Here is a 20,718-nt window from a genome sequence, read left to right on the forward strand (position 1 = left end):
AACAGGAAAATTTTTCCATTCTGCTTGTTTTCACCTATTGCATTTGCTATGTCATGTGTTCCACTTTTGGCACATCTTCCCAGGGAAGATGGTTCTGGAAAGAAATAAGGTGCTAAAGTTCTAACAAGTCAGTTAATTTTGCTTTTGTCTCTATGGTAGGAGAACGCAGTAATCAGTGTCCCCCTGGGTTTGCTTTAGACTCGGTCGGACCCTTTTGTGCTGGTAAGTACAACAATAAATGATGCACTTTTGTTTTTCATAATATGTTCATGCTATCATCAGTGGACATTTACTGTCATTTTGCTAGATATTTATTAATCACAATAGTCCTCTAACTGTCTCATTTTACAGGTGAGGAAATTGCGATGTGAAGAAGCTGAGTGCCTAAGTTCACTCAGCTATCAGATGGCAGAGCTAGATTTGAATTTGAGATAGATACAAAGCCCATGCTGTTTCAGTTAGTTCCACAATCAAGTGTGTCAGGAATCATGATCAAGTACAGGGGTAGATTGAACATAGGAACCAAGCACTGGACTGTGTTTGGCCACCTGATTGCACAAATGTGAAACAGAAGTAATTCAATTCTAAGTCACCTAACCCTAGAATTGCCCAGCTGTAGCAGAGGGCTGGATTGTGGGTGGAGGACTGATGACTAAACCTGCCTTGTGCCATCCATGTGCCAGTGCAGGAGAGTCACAGATAAGTAAACAGCTAAATAAATGGCTAGAGGAGCTCAAACTGGCATACACAGTGCTTTTCTTTTGGCTGGTATGCAATGAAACATCATAAAGTGATAAAAAGGTCGTCTTTAGAAACTGTACTGCCCAGGTTCAAATCCCAGCTCTGCTGATAATGACCTAGGTGACCTTCAGCAATTTAGTTAACCTCTTTGTTCCTCAGTCTTAGCATACAAATGAGAATAGGAATAAAAATACTTATCTCCTAGGAATGTTGAGATGAGTTAACATAAGTATAATAAAAAGCATTTCCATCACAGTAAATGGTCATTATGTCTTAGCTTTCATCATTGTTGTTTTAAAATTAATGCAACCACTGTCAGAGATAATGTGAGGACCCAAAAGTAATTTCATTTTGTGTTTCTATTCTGTGGCATATGGAGCATTTTCTGTTACATTGGCCTCTACAGGCAACTCTTTCCACCCACTCTAATAACTCCTTGAAAGTAGGGCTTCTCCATACTAATTGGGTCTTGTTTCTTCTTCCAGATGAAGATGAATGTGCCGCAGGGAATCCCTGCTCTCATTTCTGTCACAATGCCATTGGAACCTATTATTGCTCCTGCCCTAAAGGCCTCACCATAGCTGCCGATGGAAGAACTTGTCAAGGTAGTTACATGGCTAAATCTAATCAACACATTTAAGCAATGGGCATGGCGATCTCTGACGTAGGGAAAGCATGGAAGGCCAAGGCTCTTCTTTACTACTCTTTCTGCCTCTGCCTTCGTTAAGTTGAAAAAGTAAGGCAGAGAGAAGACTGCTCACACACTGCCTTCATATGGGGCACTCTGGGCAGGGATGCCTCTAATGATTCACTCAATCCCCACAACACAATGATGAGAGGCGGGCAGGCCTATTACCATATGCATTTTACAGAGATAACACCAAGGAAAAATAGGTTATAAAGAATTTAAGTGAACTGCACAATCCCAGTAGGACTTTAGGAACATTAAAAAAAGAAATCACACATTTCTATCAAATTCTAGGTATGCTTCAAAGTTAGAAATTGTATAGGAGCCTAATTTGTAAATTAAAAATGAAAAGAAGAAAGGACTTCTCCCTCTATGCCCAAGTAGGCCTCCGTCTAAATACAAAAGAGAGAGGGAGTAAGGACATAAGAGGGCATAGGAATAACTTCTATGGGAATGTCCAGTATGGATTGGGCACTTTGTATACATTATTTCCTTTAATTTTTAAAGCAGTACTGAGAGACAGATATTATCCTCATTTTACAAATGAGAACTCAGATGTTAGAAAGAAGTACCTTTTTTCAGTCACCTAATTTATAAGTGGTCTGATGGATGGCTTGGTCTTTTAAGATACACACTGTCCTGCTATGAGCTTGTCAGCTCTTTACCCATCTGAAGGGACCTACCCCCAAATTCAACATTCTTGCTCTTGTGTATTTCAAGTGTCACTCATTGCTTTTCTTATTCTTATTTCACAGCAGGTTCTTAAGTTGGGTTTTTTCCCCACTCTCCTTAGTTAAATGAATCACTTTGTTGCAGATATTGATGAGTGTGCTTTGGGTGGATACACCTGCCATGCTGGTCAGGACTGTGATAATACCATCGGATCCTATCGCTGTGTAGTCCACTGTGGAACTGGCTTTCGAAGAACCAGTGATGGGCTGAGTTGTCAAGGTATACAAATGGAAGTCCTTGCTTTATCTTCATTATACTAAGAGTTAAAAACCCTGCCTATTGGACCAGTTAGGTTGAACTCCATTTAATAGATTGAGCTTCATAGTAAAATATTTAAATGTAATATTCTATGGCTATTTTAAGTATTTGTAACAGTGATTTTGAGTAAAACTTGCCTATAATACTTGAGAGTGGAGATCATACAGCATGATCTTAATAGAATCTGTTTCATACTTGAGATTCAACAGATGTACAAGAAAGCCTTCTTAGAGCTCCCCTCACCTAAGTAAAAGCAGAAACTTCTGAGAAATGACCATGACTATCAATTACCTCTTCAGGGTAGAGTCTAGTCCCAGGAGAGAGACATAGAGTAACCCTACCATAAATCTCTCCTGCAGGGTATTTTAAGATCCTGAAGAAGATGCAAAAATCACTCATCCTTGTACAGACAAACATTATCGTACAGTCTATTTTATCTCATTGTTTTCTAAAGAACACTCTCTGTTCTTCTCATAGAAGCCAATTATCCCCTCTTCGTTTCTGCTGTTAAGTCTGGTTTATAAGCCTTTAACTTTCACCATGAAACATGTTACTTTTTTGGCACCTATGTGCATGGAAATAAACCTTTTCTCTTATTTAAAAAAAAAAAAAACAAACCTCCATTTCATAAGACTACTATTTATTGCATGACTTTTGATATAAAACTTATTTTCTAGAGGAATTTTAGATTCACAGCAAATTTGAGTAGAACAGAAAGAGATTTTCCAAATTCTCTCTGCCCCAACTCCTTCACAGCCTCCCCTACTATCAAATTCCTTCTAGAGTGGTACATTTTTTACCAAGGATAAACCTACATTGACACATCATTACAACCAAAGTCCATTGTTTACATTAGAATTTACTCTTGATGTTCTATATTCCAATCCTCCATTATAGTATCATGCAGGATCGTTTCCCTACCCAAAAAAATCTATGCTTCACCTAGTCATCCTTCCCTCCCCCAACCTCTGGGAACACTGATGTTTTTACTGTCTCTCTAGCTTTACCTTTTCCATAATGTCATATAGTTGGAACTATGCAGCATTTAGCCTTTTCAGATTAGCTTCTTTCACTCAGTAATATACATGTATGTTTCCTCCATGTCTTTTCATTGGTTGATAGCACCTTTCTTTTTAGTGCTGAAAAATAATCCATTGGATGACTCTACCACAATTTATTTATCCATTTACCTACCAAAGGGCATCTTGGCACTTCCAAGTTTTAGCAATTATGAATAAAGCTGCTGTCAGGATTTTCCAAAGAAAGACACAGTGGATACAAAGCTAAATTCTTATCAGTAGTAAAAAGAATGAATGAGTTATGGCATATCTATACCATAAACCACTGTGTTGTCATTATAAAGAATGGAATGAAGCTCTGCTGTTTGGCTTAGAGGAATTTCCATGAGATATCCTTTAGTGAGAACACTAAGATGTAGGAAAGCATATGTAACTTGTGTAGGAAAGATTATGTGACTGGAAAACAAACAGTAACAAAAGAAAAAAGGAAGTGTATTTATATATTTAGGGAAGCTATGGGTGTACATAAAAGAAATATGTTATTACCATTTCCATATTAACTATAGATGTTATTTATATTAGATTGTTAATGTAGGTTGGCTTTGGTGGACAAGAAAGGTAAAAAGGATAAGAGAGGCCAAGCAAAAGAAGAAAAACTGCACAAAGAAAATCTTCTAAAGGTATATGATCACAGAGCGGGGAGCAGACAAAATGGGGGAGCAGAAGGACTTGAACTCACCTCCTCTCACGAAATCACCAAACTTACAACTAACTTCCGGAATGAAAAAGACTGACACCTACCAAAAAAGATATTCTGTACATCCATAGATGAAGAAGAAGCCACAATGAGATGATAGAAGGGGCACATTTGTGATGTTATCAAATTTCATTCCTACCTGGTGGACAACCCACAAAGTGAAAAATATTTATATCACAGAGGTTCTCCCTTGGAGTGAGAGTTCTGAGCTCCACATGTCAGGCTCCCTAGCCTGAGTCTGACACTGGGTGGAGAAGCCCCCAGAGCATTTGACTTTGAAGGCCAGGAGCTCCACAGGACTGGGAGAAACAGAAATTCCACTCTTGGCGGGCACACACAAGGTTTTACATGCCCTGGAACATAATAAAGCAGTGATTACATAAGAGCCTGAGCCATACCTACCTGTGGGTCTCAAAGGGTCTTTTGGAGGGGAGGGGTCAGCTCAGGCCCACTATGTGGGCAAGGACACTAGAGGCAGAGGCTCCAGGGAATATTCATTGGCATGAGCTTGCTCAGAGGTCTCAATAGCAAGACCTGGGCCCACCCAACAGACTGCAGGCTCCTGTGCTTGGACACCTCAGGCCAAAAAACCAACAGGGTGAAAATACACACAGACTGCCTAAAGCCTGAGCTCACAGCTATGTTTAAACATACCCCTGACATGGCCCTGTCTACCAGAGAGACAAGACCCAGCTGCACCAGTGGGCAGGCACCAATCCCTCCCACTAGGAAGCCTGTACATGCCTCTGGACCATTATCATGCAGAGGCAGATACCAGAAGCAAGCATAACTACACACCTGCGGCCTGAGAAAAGGAGGCCACAAACACAGAAAGTTAGACAAAATGAGTCAGCAGAGAAGTATGTTCCAATAGAAGGAACAAGATAAAAGCCCAGAAGAACAACTAAGTGGAGTGGAGTAAGGCAATGAGACTGAAAAAGAATTCAGATATGACCGTGAAAGTGATCCATGATCTCAGAAAGACAATGGAGGCACAGATGGAAAAGATACCTGAAATGTGTCACAAAGACCTAGAAAACTAAAAAAAAAAAAAAAAGATACAGAGTTGAGCAATACAGTAAGTGAAATGAAAAATATACTAGAAGAGTAAAAAAATACACTTGACAGAATCAGTACCAGAATAAATGAGGCAGAAGAGCAAGTTAAGTGAATTGGAAGAGAGATTGGTATTGGTGGAAATCACTGCTACAGAACAGAATAAGGAAAAAAGAATGAAAAGAAATGAGAACAGTTTAAGAGTCCTCTCAGACATTAAAGCACCAAAATTCACATGAAAGGGGTCCCAGAAGGAGAAGGGAAAGGTCCTGAGAAAATATCTGAAGAAATAGCCAAAAGCTTCCCTAACATGGGAAAGTAGACATTCAAGTCCTAGAAGCACAGAGTCCCATCCAGGATAAACCCAAGGAGGAAGACGCCAAGACACATATTTATCAAACTGACAAATATTAAAGACCAAAGAGAAAATATTAAAAGCAACAAAGGGAAAGCAGCAAGTAACATACAAGGGAATCCCCATATGGTTATCATCTGACTTTTCAGCAGAAACTCTGCAGCTTGAAAGGACTGGCATGATATATTTAAAGTGATGAAAGGGAAAAACCTATAAACAAGAATACTCTACCCAGCAAGGCTCTCATTCAGATTCAACAGAGAAATCAAAGGTTTTATAGACAAGCAAAAGCTAAGAGAATTTAGCACCACCAAACCAGCTTTACAACAAATGCTGAAGAAACTTCTCTAGGTGGAAAAGAAAAGACCACAACTAAAACAAAAGAAAATTATAAATGGGAAAGTTCATCAGTAAAGTCCAACAAACTGTAAAGATAGAAAATCATTTACAAACAAAAATGGTATCAAACCAGCAATCATGCTGCTGCTGCTGCTAAGTCGCTTCAGTCGTGTCTGACTCTGCGACCCCATAGACAGTAACCCACCAGGCTCCTCCGTCCCTGGGATTCTCCAGGCAAGTACACTGGAGTGGGTTGCCATTTGCAATCATGAGGAGAGTACAAATGCAGGATATTGGAAATGCATTTGAAATTAAGACGCCAGCAACTTACAACAATCTTGTATGTTTATAGACTGCTATATAAAAACCTCATGGTATTAACAGCTGCAAACCAAAAATCTATGATAGATATACACACAAAAAAGAAAGATCAATCCAAGCACAACACCAAAGATAGTTACAAAATCACAATAGAAGAGAACAAAAGAGGAAGGGACCCACAAAAGCAAATCCTAAAGAATTAACAAAATGGCAATAAGAACATACATACTAATAAATACTTTAATCTATATTGCCTAAGAGACCCACTTCATATCTAGAGAATATACAGACAAAGTGAGGGAATGGAAATTAAAAGAAAGCTGGAGTAGTGACAGCCATATCAGACAAAATAGACTTTCAAATAAAGACTGTTACAAAAGACAAAGAAGAATACTACATGATCAAGGGATCAATCCAAAAAGAGATAATAGTTGCAAATATACATGTACCCAACATAGGAGCACCTCAATATATAAGACAAATGCTAACAGCCAGAAAAGTACAAGTCAACAGTAACACAAGAATTGTGGGGGACTTTAATGCCCCACTTACCTCAATGAATGGATCAGAGAAAAAAGTCAATAAGGAAACATAGGCCTTAAAGGACACATTAGACATGATGGCCTTAATTCGTATTTACAGAGCATGTCATCCAAAGGTAGCAGAATACACATTCTTCTCAAGTGCACATGGAACATTTTCCATGATCGATCACATACTGAGCCACAAAGAAAACCCTGATATATTAAATTGAAATTTCTTTTGCAACCACAGCACTATGAAATTAGACATCAACTATTAAAAAAAAAAAAAAAAACCTGCCCAAAACACAAATACGTGGAGACTAAATGACCAAAAAAAAAAAAAAAATTGGATCATTGAAGAAATCAAAGAGGAAATCAAAAAAGACTCAGAAAAATGAAAACACAATGATCCAAAAACGTTGGGATGCAGCAAAAGCAGTTTAAGAGAGAAGTTTATAGCAATACAATCTTACCTCAGGAAACAAGAAAAATTTCAAATAAACAACCTACCTTACACCTAGAGCAACTAGAGAAAGAAGAACAAACAAAACCCAAAGTTAGTAGAAGGGAATAAATCATAAAGATCAGAGCAAAAATAAATGAAATACAGACCAAAACAAAAGTAGAAAAGATGAGTTAAACTAAAAGATGTTTCTTTGAAAAAATAAAATTGATAAAGCTTTAGCCAGACTCATCAAAAACAGGGAGAGGACTCAAATCAATAAAATTAGAAATAAAAAAGGAGAAATTACAAATAACACCACAGAAATATGGAGGATTGTAAGAGACTACTACAAACAACTATATGCCAATAAAATGGACAACCTAGAAGAAATGAACATATTCTTAGGAAGGTACAGTCTCCCAAAACTGAATCAGGAATAAATAGAACAGACCATAGCTCAGTTGGTAAAAAATATGCAGGCAATGCAGGAGAGTCCATTCAATTCCTGGGTCAGGAAAATCCAATGGAGAAGGGATAGGCTACCCACTCCAGTATTCTTGGGCTTCCCTTGCGGCTCAGCTGGTAAAGAATCTGCCTGCAATGCAGGAGACCTTGGTTCAATCCCTGGTTGGGAAGATCCCTTGGACAAGGGAAAGGCTACCCACTCCAGAATTCTGGCCTGGAGAATTCCATGGACTCTATAGTCCATGGAGTCACAAAGAGTTGGACATGACTGAGTGACTTTCATGAACAGACGAACCATATACCATGATCAAATGGGATTTATCCCGGGGATGCAAGAATGTTTTTAATATCTGCAAATCAATTAGTGTGATATACCACAGTAACAGACTGGAGAATAAAGCCATATGATCATCTCAATATATGCATAAAAACCTTTTGGCAAAAATCAACATCCCTTTATGAAAAAACTCTCCAGAAAGTGGGGATAAAGGGAACTTAACTCAGCATAATAAAAGCCATATGACATACCCACAGCAAACATCATGCTCAATGGAGAAAAGCTGAAAGCCTTTCTTCTAAGATCAGGAACAAGACAAGGATGTCCACTCTCACCACTTTTATTCAATATAATTTGCAAGCTCTAGTCATGGAAGCCAGAGAAGAAAGAAAGAAGAGGAACCCAATTGGAAAAGAAGATGTAAAACTGTCACTCTTTGCAGGTTACATTATACTAAACATAGAAAATACTAAAGGTACTACCAGAAAGCTACTAGAGCTCAAAAATTTATTGGGGAAATTTTCAGGATACAAAACTAATACCCAGAAGTCTGTTGCATTTCTATATACTAACAGCAAAATATTAGAAAAAATTACAAGTTACTTAAGAATAAATTAAGGAAACAATACCATTTACCATCACAGCAAAAAGATTAAAATGCCTCAGAATAAACCTACCTAAGGAGGTAAAAGATTTGTATTCTGAAAACTACAAGATGCTGATGAAAGAAATCAAAGATGATTCAAGTAAATGGAAAGATACACCATGTTTCTGGATTGAAAAATCAACATTGTCAAAATGACTATACTACCTAATGCAATCTATAGATTCAATGCAGTCACTATCAAAATACCAGGGACATTTTTCACTGAACTAGAACAAAGATTTTTAAATTTGTATGGAAACATAAAAGACCCGAAATAGCCAAAGCAATTCTAAGAAAAATGGAGCTGGTAGAATCAGGCTCCCTAACTTCAGATTATACTACAAAACTACAGTAATCAAAACACTATGGTACTGCCACAAAAACAGAAATACAGATCAAAAGAACAAGATTGAAAGCCCAGAAATAAACCCCACACACCTACAGCCAATTAATTTATAACAAAGGAGTCTACAATATATAATAGAGAAAAGACAGTCTCTTCAATCGGTTCTGGAAAAATTGGACAGCTGCACATAAAAGAATAAAGTTAGAACATTCTCTAACACCAAATACAAAGATAAACTCAATGGATTACAGGCTAAATGTGAGACTGGACACCATAAAACTTAGAGGAAAATGTAAGCAGAATACTCTTTGACATAAATCACAGCAATATATTTTTGGATCCACTTCCTAGAGTAATTGAAATAAAACAAACAAATGGGACCTAATTAAAGTTGAAAGTTTTTGCACATCAAAGGAACCATAAACAAAACAAAAAGATAACCCACAGAATGGGAGAAAATATTTTCAAATGATGCAACTGACAAGGGATTGATATGCAAACTGCTCATGTAGCTCAATATGAAAAAGCAAAAAACCCAGTCAAAAAATGAGCAGAAGATCTAAACAGACATTTCTTCAGAGACATACAGATAGCCCAAAAAGCACATGAAAAGATGCTCAACATCACTATTAGAGATATGCAAATCAAAACTACAATGAGGTATCCCCTCATACCAGTCAGGATGGCCACCATTAAAAAGCCTACAAATAATAAATGCTGGAGAGGGTACAGAGAAAAGGGAATACTCCAACTGTTAGCAGGAATATAAATTGGTACAGCCACTATGGAGAACAGTATGGAGGTTCCCTAAAAAAAACTAAAAATTGAACTACCATATGATCCACCAATTCCACTCCTGGGCGTATATCTGGAGAAAATAATAATTTGAAAAAACACATGCCCCCCAGTGTTCACTGCAGCATTATTTACAGTAGCTAAGACATTGTAGCAACCTAAATGTCCATCTATACATGAATGGATAAAGATGTGGTACATATATATGATGGAATATTACACACTCATAAAAAGAATGAAATACTGTCATTTGCAGCAACATAGATTATCATACAAAGTAAATAAACTAGAGAAAGACAAATATTATTTGATATCACAAATATATTTGATTATACATTTGATCTAAAAAGATGATACAAGTGAGCTCATTTACAAAGCAACCAGACCCACAGACACAGAAAACAAATTCATGGTTACCAAAGGGGAGAGGTGGGAGGAAGAGATAAATGAGGAATCTGGGATAAAGATACACACAGTACTATATAGGCTTCCCACGTGGTATAGAGTCCTCCTGCCAATGCAGGAGACATAAGAGATGCAGGTTTGATCCCTGGGTCAGGAAGATCCCCTGGAGTAGGAAATGGCAATCCTTTCCAGTATTCATGCCTGGACAATACTAGGGACAGAGGAGCCTGGCATGCTAAGGTCCATAGGGTCACAAAGAGTTGGACACGACTGAAGTGACTTAGCACACATGCACATATATAATAGAAATAATCAACAAAGACCTACTGTATAATACAGGAAGCACTACTCAATATTCTGTAATAAGCTATATGGGAAAATAATGGATATATGTATATATGTAACTGAACCACTTTACTATACACCTGAAACTAACCAACATTATAAATCAACTATAGCCCAATACAAGATAAAAATATAACTTAAAAGATGTTAACACATTTGTGCATTTATATGACATGTACAGATTTTGAAAGATTAAATGAGAAGATTTGAAATAGAAAATAAGAACAAAATAAAGACACTGGAAATCTCAAATTTAGGAATGTAAGATGAGAACACGAAGACCCTAAAATATGTTTTGTTCTAGACAGTAGAGAAGTGGCAGGAGCTTGAGGTGAGTATAGACCTGAGAGAGGGACTCTGTTGAGAAAGGAAAGGTTTGATTGTGGCTACAGGGTTATAGGAAAGATGACAGTAAGGATGAAGAGCTTTAAGAACATATGAGAGGAGGAAATGCTTGGTGGACCACAGTTCTTATCTTAGTGAGGAAGGAGAGGACAGACCACAGAGATCAAAAGCTCAAGTAGAGGAACTTTTCTTAAATGGAAGTAGTCGTCTCCCTTTTTCTGGGAACAGAAGGAATGAAAAAAGAGAAGGTACAAAACACAAGCACATACGCGTCAGCTGGGGGAATTCACACCTGCACTTTTTTTTTCCATTACACTGTGACCCAGATGATGTTCACAAAGATTAACTTGGCAATGACTACAGATGAGGATAAAAGCTAAAGGTGCTGCAGTCATCTGAGCACAAGGTGATAAAGACCAACATCAGACTGATAACAGCAAAAATCCGGAAGAAAGTTCGAATTTCAAAAGATGTTGCAGAAGACCCTAATTTTATTATTAGTTATTTTTAGTACTTCATTCTGTCAGCTATGTTCCAGGGCTGAAAGTTCCTAAAAACAGGAGTGGGAGCCATATAGTAAGCAAAATAGTTCAACTACAGAAGTATTGCATCAACATAGCTCTGAAGCAATAGCAAATGTCAATCTTGGGATAGTGTTGAAGAGAGAAACCCTCACTAGCAGTTAATTCTATCAATTATCTAGCAGATCCCTTGAGAACAATTAGATTGGATTCTTTTTAGGGAAGATCTTAAACATAATATCGATCAAAGATCACTAAAATATTAAACATTTGGGATAAGCTAACCTGTTTTCTAACAGCATGTAATGAAAGTTCTATTTAACAGATATTAATGAATGTCAAGAATCCAGCCCCTGTCACCACCGCTGTTTCAATGCCATAGGAAGTTTTCACTGTGGATGTGAACCTGGGTATCAGCTCAAAGGCAGAAAATGTGTGGGTAAGGCAAGGGCTATGAATTCAAAGCAGTGACATCTTTGTAATGTCTTAATGCTGTCTGATCTAATCTATGTATTGTGTCTGATATAGGGCACCGTTTATGTGATCTATGCAAAAACAAAAAGAAACAAATGCTATACTTTACAGGTTTCACTTTCCAATTTTAAAACCATTTTTAACATGTTCTCTATTATATTACCGTTTTTTCACAAAACCATGATATATGTGTGTATATAGTTATATATGGGCTTCCCTGGTGGCTCAGACAATAAAGAATCTGCCTGCAATGCAGGAAACCCAGGTTCGATCCCTAGGTCTGGAAGATCTCTTGGAGAAGGGAATAGCTACCCACTCCAGTATTCTGCCTGGAGAATTCCATGGACAGAGGAGCCTGGTGGGCTATAGTTCACGAGGTTACGAAGAGCTGGACACAATTCAGCAATTAAATATACATATAATTTTTATTTTTCTAGGAGGGGGAAATGTTTTGGCATGGCTTCCATCTATGTGATGTAATTTTTTATTTTTATCATTATGTTCTAAAATAAAGTGTGTTACATACCTTGATGGATTTAAACACTTCAACCTTATACCATGATTATATAATCATCTATATTATTTATCCTTAAAATTCAAAGGCATATTTTTATGAAAAAGTGGAAGAAATCACTTTCTCAATCTGCATTATCTTTGTTCTTTTATCAAGATATAAATGAGTGTAGACAGAATGTATGCAGACCAGATCAGCATTGCAAGAACACTCGCGGTGGCTATAAATGCATTGATCTCTGTCCAAACGGAATGACCAAGGCAGAAAACGGAACCTGCATTGGTGAGTGTCTGGCTATTTCAGTGACTGAGATCCATTTACTGTCAACAAGCCAAGTAAGGCATCCTTGTTTAAAACTCATGATTAGAATAAATTTCATGCAACAAATAAATATCTTTTTCTATAGGTTTTTTACTACCAACTTCTTGTATGGTTAAGCTCTGAAGTCCCAGCATCATGACTATACCAGGAAATGAAAGCTCACCCAAGAAACTTAGACCATTTTGAGCTCCCATGAATTACACAATTGATTTATATAGTTTAATATCCACATACAGTAATATTATCTCACACAATTTCTAATATGAAATTTAGCATATATTTAATAATTTCATTGGAGGGGTTAAGAAAAACTTGTGCTTGTAGAGACTTATTGAAAGTTCAAAAGATAATTATTTTATAACTAACTGTTCATTAAATGTTAAATCAATAACCAGACAGTGAAGTAAATTATATTTCTCCCTAAGTTTGTTCTTTGTGTGCCTATTCTGTGCTAGTCTGCCATAGTTGACAGAACTGTGAGCTTCACGATTTACAGAACTGAAGCAGATAGCATTCCTGTTCTCATGTACTTAAAATAGCCTGGGATAGATCAGCCAACTCCACTTGCCTCACCAAAAGAAAAAAAAAAACAGTAATATAAGATGAAATGCCATAAAAAGTACAAGTAGGACTTCCCTGATGGTCTAGTGTTTAAGAATTCATATTCCAAAGCAGGAGACCCAGGTTCAATCCCTGGTCCAGGAAGCTTCCACATGCCTCGGGGCAGCTAAGTCCATGTACCACAACTACTGAGCCCTCGCGCTGCAGGTACTGAAGCTGATGCACCCTAAAGCCTGTGCTCCGCAATGAAAGAAGCCATTACAATGAGAGCCTGCACACCAGAACCAGAGCAGCTTCCGCTTCCCCCCATTGCAATGAGAGCCCACACACCAGAACCAGAGCAGCTTCCGCTTCCCCCCATTGCAATGAGAGCCCGCACACCAGAACCAGAGCAGCTTCCGCTTCCCCCCATTGCAATGAGAGCCCGCACACCAGAACCAGAGCAGCTTCCGCTTCCCCCCATTGCAATGAGAGCCCGCACACCAGAACCAGAGCCGCTTCCGCTTCCCCCCATTGCAATGAGAAGCCGCACACCAGAACCAGAGGAGCTTCCGCTTCCCACAGTCAGAGAAAGCCTGTGCACAGCAACGAAGACGGCACAGCCAAAAAGTAAAGAAAGTTTATTAAAAAAAAAAAAAAGAGGTACAGATAAAATTGTGTAAGAGTACTCAAAAGAGTGCTCATATCTAATAGGAGTGACTAACAGCCATGTCATGGAAGTGATATTTAAATTATCCTCGAATGGGATGTCAATATGTGGAGGTGATAGTAAAAGGAAAGAAAAATGGCCCTGTGTGAGGGGGAAGGAGCTGGAGTTAGGGAGAACATGTTAAAATTCATCCTCCTCAACAGCTATCTGACCTTGAACAAGTCTTGAAATGACACAGAAATTTGAGTTTCTGTTGAGAAACACAGAGGTTTCTCATTTTAAAAATGGGGGGAAAAAGAATTTCAAAATGAAACATTTATTAATAAAGTTAAAATATGCCTTGGATTTGTTTCAAAATAGTGTAAGAGAGAGGGGAGATTGTAGATATCAATGAAGGAGTAGTGACCACTTGTTGGTCTTTGTTGAGATATAAGGAGATTTAGTATAATTTTTTTTAAATGGGAGAGTGGACTATCAGATTGCAAAGACTGTTTTCAGCAATATGGATATAGGTTAATGTTTTTCTAAATTCCTACAAATAGTAGCCAATTCATAGCATCATATACAGTTATCTGTAACTGTATTTTTAAGAATATTGACTCTAGTTATGTATAAGATTAATTAGAAATAAGCTGAAAGATGAAAAGACTGTTTAAGAAGCTATAGCAAAAATACAGCTACATGAAAATGGAAAACGGGGATACATGGCTTAGTTCGAAGGAAGAAGAATTACTCAAGTCTTGGAAGTTTAGGGAATAAATTAAAGAACTCTGATGTTTACAGTTTGGGGAAAACAGAATGCTGTTATCATAAATGAGAGTAATGATGAGTAATGATACTATGAACATGCCGAGTTTGAAGTTCTAGTAAAATATGGCGATGGAGATGACCAGCTAGCAGCTAGAAATCTGAGTCTGTAGATAAGAAGCAGTGTGGTACTACCGCTCTAGATCTACATCAGGAAGCTCATTAGAGTCAATAGTATAAATACAATAGCAAAAGGAGGAGGGGTATAGAGAAGGGAAGAGAAAGCTGAGAACAAAACTCTATGCATAGTAGGGAGCAGAAAGAGGAAAAGAAGCCAATTAACAAGTGACCTGGAGGAGGGTATGGCAACCCACTCCAGTATTCTTACCTGGAGCATCCCCATGGACAGAGGAGCCTGGCTGGCTACAGACCATGGGGTCACAAAGAGTCGGACACAACTGAGCAACTAAGCTTTCTAATAAGTGACAGAGCTGGGACTTGAACCCAGCTTTTCTGACTGCAGGGTTCAATCACATGGTAAGAAATGCAACATTCTAAACAATTTAAAATGTTCATTTTAAATATAGTGACCTCAGGTTTTGAAAGAGGAAATGTTATTGCTTTTTATTGCCTCCATGTTCATAGATGTTGATGAGTGTAAAGATGGGACCCATCAATGCAGATATAACCAGATATGTGAGAATACAAGAGGCAGCTATCGTTGTGTGTGTCCAAGAGGGTACCGGTCTCAAGGACTTGGAAGACCCTGTTTGGGTAAGTTAACAGAAACTCTTATCGAGTTAATAAAACTGTTAATGTAATTACCCACCCCTACCAACTTGATTAGGACCACTGTATTTTCAAATGCTTTCTTGCTACATTTAGAAGAGTAAGTTGGTTTAAGTAATCCATTACACAGTTTGAATTACTTCTTAGAGACTTCATATTGAGTTCAACTTACACTGACTTTCAAGTGGTAATAATAACTACTTACAGAATGCTTACTATAAACTACATATATCAAAGTGAGGTGTGGTATAATTACCATGACAACTTAATTATGAAGATTATCTCATTGATTGTCTCGCTATGCACATGATATGTTTGTATAGATACATTTTATTTGAATGTGAAGTATATTTGTATGTACTATGAGGGTTTAGTTATGAGGGATTAAAATGTGAATACATTTTAAGTGAATTGGTAATTAGCACTTTATCTACCATATATTTAGCACATGCTATATACCATTCCCGGTGCTAAGAATCTCATTTAATTCTTCCAATTGCCTATTTGTTTCCATCTTAGTTATAATTGAGTGTAAAGTAAGGCAGGTAGATAGAAAATATCTTCAAGAAGGTAACCATATGCTTTTTTAAAATTAACACATTTATAATCAAGAAACTGACCTATAAAATATTCTACCTCAATATTTACATTTACATGCAGCAAAAAAAAATTGTGTTGAGCTTTTAATTACTGGCTTCTGGTTTGCATGCTATTATACTTTTTAAATTAGATACCTTGGTTATCTATCTAAGAGACAACCTGTCCTTATAGCCACAAAGAGACAAGCCTGTCCTGTCTTTATAGTGAATTCTTCCATAAAAATTCAGTACTGTCTTTATGTAGTTCCTAGCATAGTACTTTGTGCATAGCAAATGTTTATAGTAGTATCATTATTATGGACTCTTTTAAAATAAATACTGTTTAATAGAAATGCATGTCATTTTAGTCTTCTATTTAGGTATTGTAATTTATATATAATTTAACATTTTGATCAGTTATTACAGTGACCTAGCAGAATGAAATATGTTCAGCTGTTCACTTGTTTGACTTGAAGCTGAATGTCAGCAATTGGGCTGGGGGATAAATTTGTAAAGAAGGTAGGGCCATTGCCTTAAAGAGATTAAAAATGCTAATTTTAACTTTTGCCTACTGAAGTAATTATTAAAGCAAAATTTACTACTTTATTGTAGTTATTTATGTTGTTTTCTTTCATGGCACTTTGGTAATGAATTAAAGAATTTGGTTTTGATCTCTGGTATTTATTCACTTTATAGGAAGTATTGTGAGTACATACTCTGTGTTGATCTAGGAAAGAAGGATAGCTTTCATTTTTGAACTTTGTGAGTTTCTTAGGAAGAATGATTTTGAGTCACTTTCTTCTTTTTAATTTTTGTTAAGAAAATGTGTTAGCATGATTATTCATGAGTAATTATTGATTCGAAAGAAAAAAGGAAAATAAAACTGACTGTAGTTGTACCAATATTCCTGCATCTGAAACTTCTAATTATATGAAAGATTAGAAGCACTAAGTGATCAAAAATATAATTAAACTCTAGAGATATGACTGCATTCTTCAACAGCAAAAGTAAGATCTATATTGGCTTTGAACTCTAGTTTTTCTGGGTTCAAGACCACATTTTCCATTGTAATCCTGTTTGTTTCTACTGTAAAGCAGTGTTTAGGGAGAATCATAGAATCTCTCTATAGAGTTATATCTTAATGATGAAAGCTTTTTCAAAAGTTTACAGCAGTTGAAAAATTACTGTATTCCCAGCTTTGGAAGGTAACATAATGTTTTCAGTTTGTTTCACAGACTGATTCTTTATTCCTGTGTTTTCTGTGTGTATATGTGTGTATGTTGTGTTTTTTTTTCTCTTTTTTATGTATCATGGCACACGAGCAGATATTAATGAATGTGAACAAATGCCTAAGCCTTGTGCATATCAGTGCTTCAACACCCCTGGCAGCTTCAAGTGTATCTGTCCACCAGGACAACATTTGTTAGGGGACGGGAAATCTTGCGCTGGACTGGAGAGGCTGCCAAATTATGGCACTCAGTACAGTAGCTATAACCTTGCACGCTTCTCCCCCATGAGAAACAACTATCAACCTCAACAGCATTACAGACAGTACTCACATCTCTACAGCTCCTACTCAGAGTATAGGAACAGCAGAACATCTCTCTCCAGGACTAGAAGGACTATTAGGAAAACTTGCCCCGAAGGCTCTGAGGCGAGCCTTGACACATGTGTAGGTAAATGTCAGCCATATTCCATTTCCTTTCTGTGGGTTCTCTTATGGACCAAAGTCTGAGCATATGTATAGCACCCGTGAGAGTCTGGGTGCAGTGAACTATTCCTGATTTCAGATATGGGATGACTCAACGCTTCAAGACATTTACTCTGGCACCTACACCAATAGCCAGTTTTCTCAAATGAGTACTGTATTTACATGTGTACATTCTGATAATTTATTGTTTTATGTTGGCAATTTCTCTTTTAATTGACCCTGATAGTGTTACTAAATTTAATGCTATATAGAAGTGCAGTGCAGTGGCATTCAGAATATGGTTTTTTAAAAAAAGAGAATATGCATATTACCACCGTAATACAGTACTAGCAGATTATGGTTTTGCCTGACGGATGCTAAAGCAGTGGGTTTAAAGGGAAACTCTCTGCTACTGTGTCAACTGCTTGCTCTGTATGAACACACAACACTGCCCTGACATAGTCCCACACTGCCCGTGGAGCTTCTCTGTTTTTATTTTGTGTATATGTGAGTCACTGAAAAGATAGTGTAAGTCAGGACAAAACTTTTTTCCATTGTTCTAAATTGTGTGCTTTCAGTACCTTTAAATTTACAAGTCTGTAACTTAATTTGTTTACAAAAGTGAAGTGTAATTTCCAACTCCAGAATAAAGACCCTGTCTTCAGTTAAACTGCAAACAATTCCATCTGTTGTTCAAATAATTCAATTTTCTGTGAGTATCCACAGTTTGCATGTCATGGAACTATACACTGAGAGGAATTAGCAAGCACAAATGAGCCCTACAGTTTGGTCGAAGAAATGAGAAAACAAGAAAGAAAGGGAGCGGGGAGGGAAGAGGGGAAAGAATGAAATTCTGTTTAAATTTGAAGACCCCTATGCCAACCTCATGGTATTGCATTTTTCTTAGGTATTGTATGCTTCATTTATTCTCTCCCAAATGTGCTCTCTGTTAAACATTTCTTTTAAGTATTTAAAAAATACCATCTGACTTCAATTTTTGTCATTTCTCTTTCTGCCATTCTCCAAGTCCTGTTCCTGCATCATAGTCTTTGACATGCGTCCTTTGTCACTGTTAGGTGGACTCAGCTTCTCACATCACCTCCTCTCTGCTGGACCTTCAAACCCTCGAGATCCTTACACTTTCAAACCTTTATCCTTTAGCCCCAGATGTTCCCAGAACTTTTCTATCTGGCTGTCTTGAAGTACCTAAAGCTTAATACGATGTGTATGGAATCTTCTACCTGTGATTATCCTCCCTGAACTGTGGACAGTGCTCGTTTCTTTTACTTCTTGAATGTGAAACATTCATACATTCATTAACAACTCTCAACATTTTTCCACATATGGTCAAATACTACTTAATTATCAATACTAAGCCTGTGGACTCTACTGTTCTTGGCAGTATATCAAACATTGCTCTCAGCCTGCTTCAAACTGTTCTTATTGGGTTTTTTTTTCATTGGTAATTTTTTATGCCCACAATTTTGACCTATTTACTAGTGAAACTTTTTACTTTCCGTAGAATTAACATCTAACGTTTCTTTTTTCTAAGTTTCTTCCAAATAGTCATTCCCACTGAGAAGTTTTCATATCCTATTAACATCCCACTGTCTGCCTTTGTTTCAGACAACTCTTTTCTTCTACACCAAAAATCTTTGCTTATGCTTTCATAAATGAGGGAAACAATATTCCCCACACCATACACCATCTAGTTGATTTCTAAATCATCTGAAGGTCCAAGTCATTTTAAGAAAGTGTCCTTGATTGGTAACCATGTCTCCTTTTCTCTATCACAATCTATGCCCTGTAATTTCATCAGTAAAGTCTTATGAATGTTTTCTTTGTCTCTGTGTTTATATTACACTAACATATTTATGTGAATTACATTCCCAAAACAATCTACTGTGTAAGGCAGTTACTACTTCAGAGTGAGGACCCGTCTTGGAGAATCTAAAGTTAACTTCTATAACTAGTTAATTACTGGATATTTAAGTTTTATTGGGGACCACTGAATAGGCTTAGAAATATTTCTTAAAATACAGTGAATATTTTATGGTGTTTGTACTAATAGAGACATTCACACTATGACTGCAGACAGCTTTGAAATTATGTAACAAACAACTTGCAGTAAACACCAAATGTCTTTCTTTAATTAACCATCTGGGATAGACAGATTACAAAAGATTCAGATTAACACCATGGCATTTTGTTAGACTTGGGCTAAAATTTAGCTTTTTAAGGAATTTATTCCAAAGCTTATTAGGGAAAATGAATGATACATTGCTTCTGAAATAGAAATCACACTTAGGGCCACTTTAAACTACTTGGAGTTCAACATGATTTACATTTCTGTTGTTATTTTTGTTAAAGCAGATTATAAAGGGAAAATGTTAAAATAACTCAAGTGCAGCCGTGAATGCTTTGGGTAACTAAAATGGGGCACAAACAATGACAAATATTTGATGAGTATTTGTCATTAACAGAATGAATCATTGCAGTTATAATCTGAGCATCTGCAGAATGAACAGGTTCTTTTTTGCTCTGAGTCATCTCCAAGTTTTCACTTTCTCTTCCCTTCACTTCCAGCCCACAGCCCTACTGCCCCCATTTCATACCATCTTCTCCTCTTTCTTCTAACACTGGTTGGCAGATTTTACTATTAGGCAAAACACAGTTGGGACAGTAAATCTAGGCCTCTCAAATCCCATCCCTGATTCTGAAAGCAAATAGCAATTAATTTTAAACTATCTTTCTATCTGTTCTTTTTATTACTGTTTTCTTAATTTTGTTTAGTGATAGCAGGTAGATTAGCTCTTTATAGTTCATAAAATGTTTATATCTTATTATATTTGCACCTTCCAACAAACCTGTGAGAAGTAAGGAGATTGTGTCTATGACTCCTCTTGGCAGAAGAATCAACTGAGATCTTGAGAAGTGGCTGGCCCAAAGTAACACAGCAACTATGTATATGTAGTTGTCATTAGTGAAATACTTTATAATTGTATAAGCTGGATA

The 20,718-nt window shown here is 37.0% G+C and overlaps 1 protein-coding gene and 1 long non-coding RNA gene across 2 annotated transcripts in view; one reads left to right on the forward strand and one right to left on the reverse strand.

The window, feature by feature from the left end:
- The window catches only part of HMCN1 (hemicentin 1), a 546,435-nt gene that overhangs the window by 507,080 nt on the left and 18,637 nt on the right, over nt 1–20,718 (forward strand). The window contains exons 98-104 of the mRNA XM_055582953.1: nt 160–222; nt 1,227–1,346; nt 2,246–2,380; nt 11,706–11,819; nt 12,525–12,650; nt 15,292–15,420; nt 17,339–17,689. Of these exons, the coding sequence (XP_055438928.1) occupies nt 160–222; nt 1,227–1,346; nt 2,246–2,380; nt 11,706–11,819; nt 12,525–12,650; nt 15,292–15,420; nt 17,339–17,689 (1,038 nt within the window). The remainder of the gene's footprint in view (nt 1–159; nt 223–1,226; nt 1,347–2,245; nt 2,381–11,705; nt 11,820–12,524; nt 12,651–15,291; nt 15,421–17,338; nt 17,690–20,718) is intronic.
- LOC129653365 (uncharacterized) overlaps nt 1–20,718 on the reverse strand; it is a 57,210-nt gene that overhangs the window by 2,643 nt on the left and 33,849 nt on the right. The gene's annotated exons all lie outside the window — the stretch shown is intronic.

This window comes from Bubalus kerabau, chromosome 5 (assembly GCF_029407905.1).
Source record: "Bubalus kerabau isolate K-KA32 ecotype Philippines breed swamp buffalo chromosome 5, PCC_UOA_SB_1v2, whole genome shotgun sequence".
Taxonomy (NCBI): domain Eukaryota; kingdom Metazoa; phylum Chordata; class Mammalia; order Artiodactyla; family Bovidae; genus Bubalus; species Bubalus kerabau.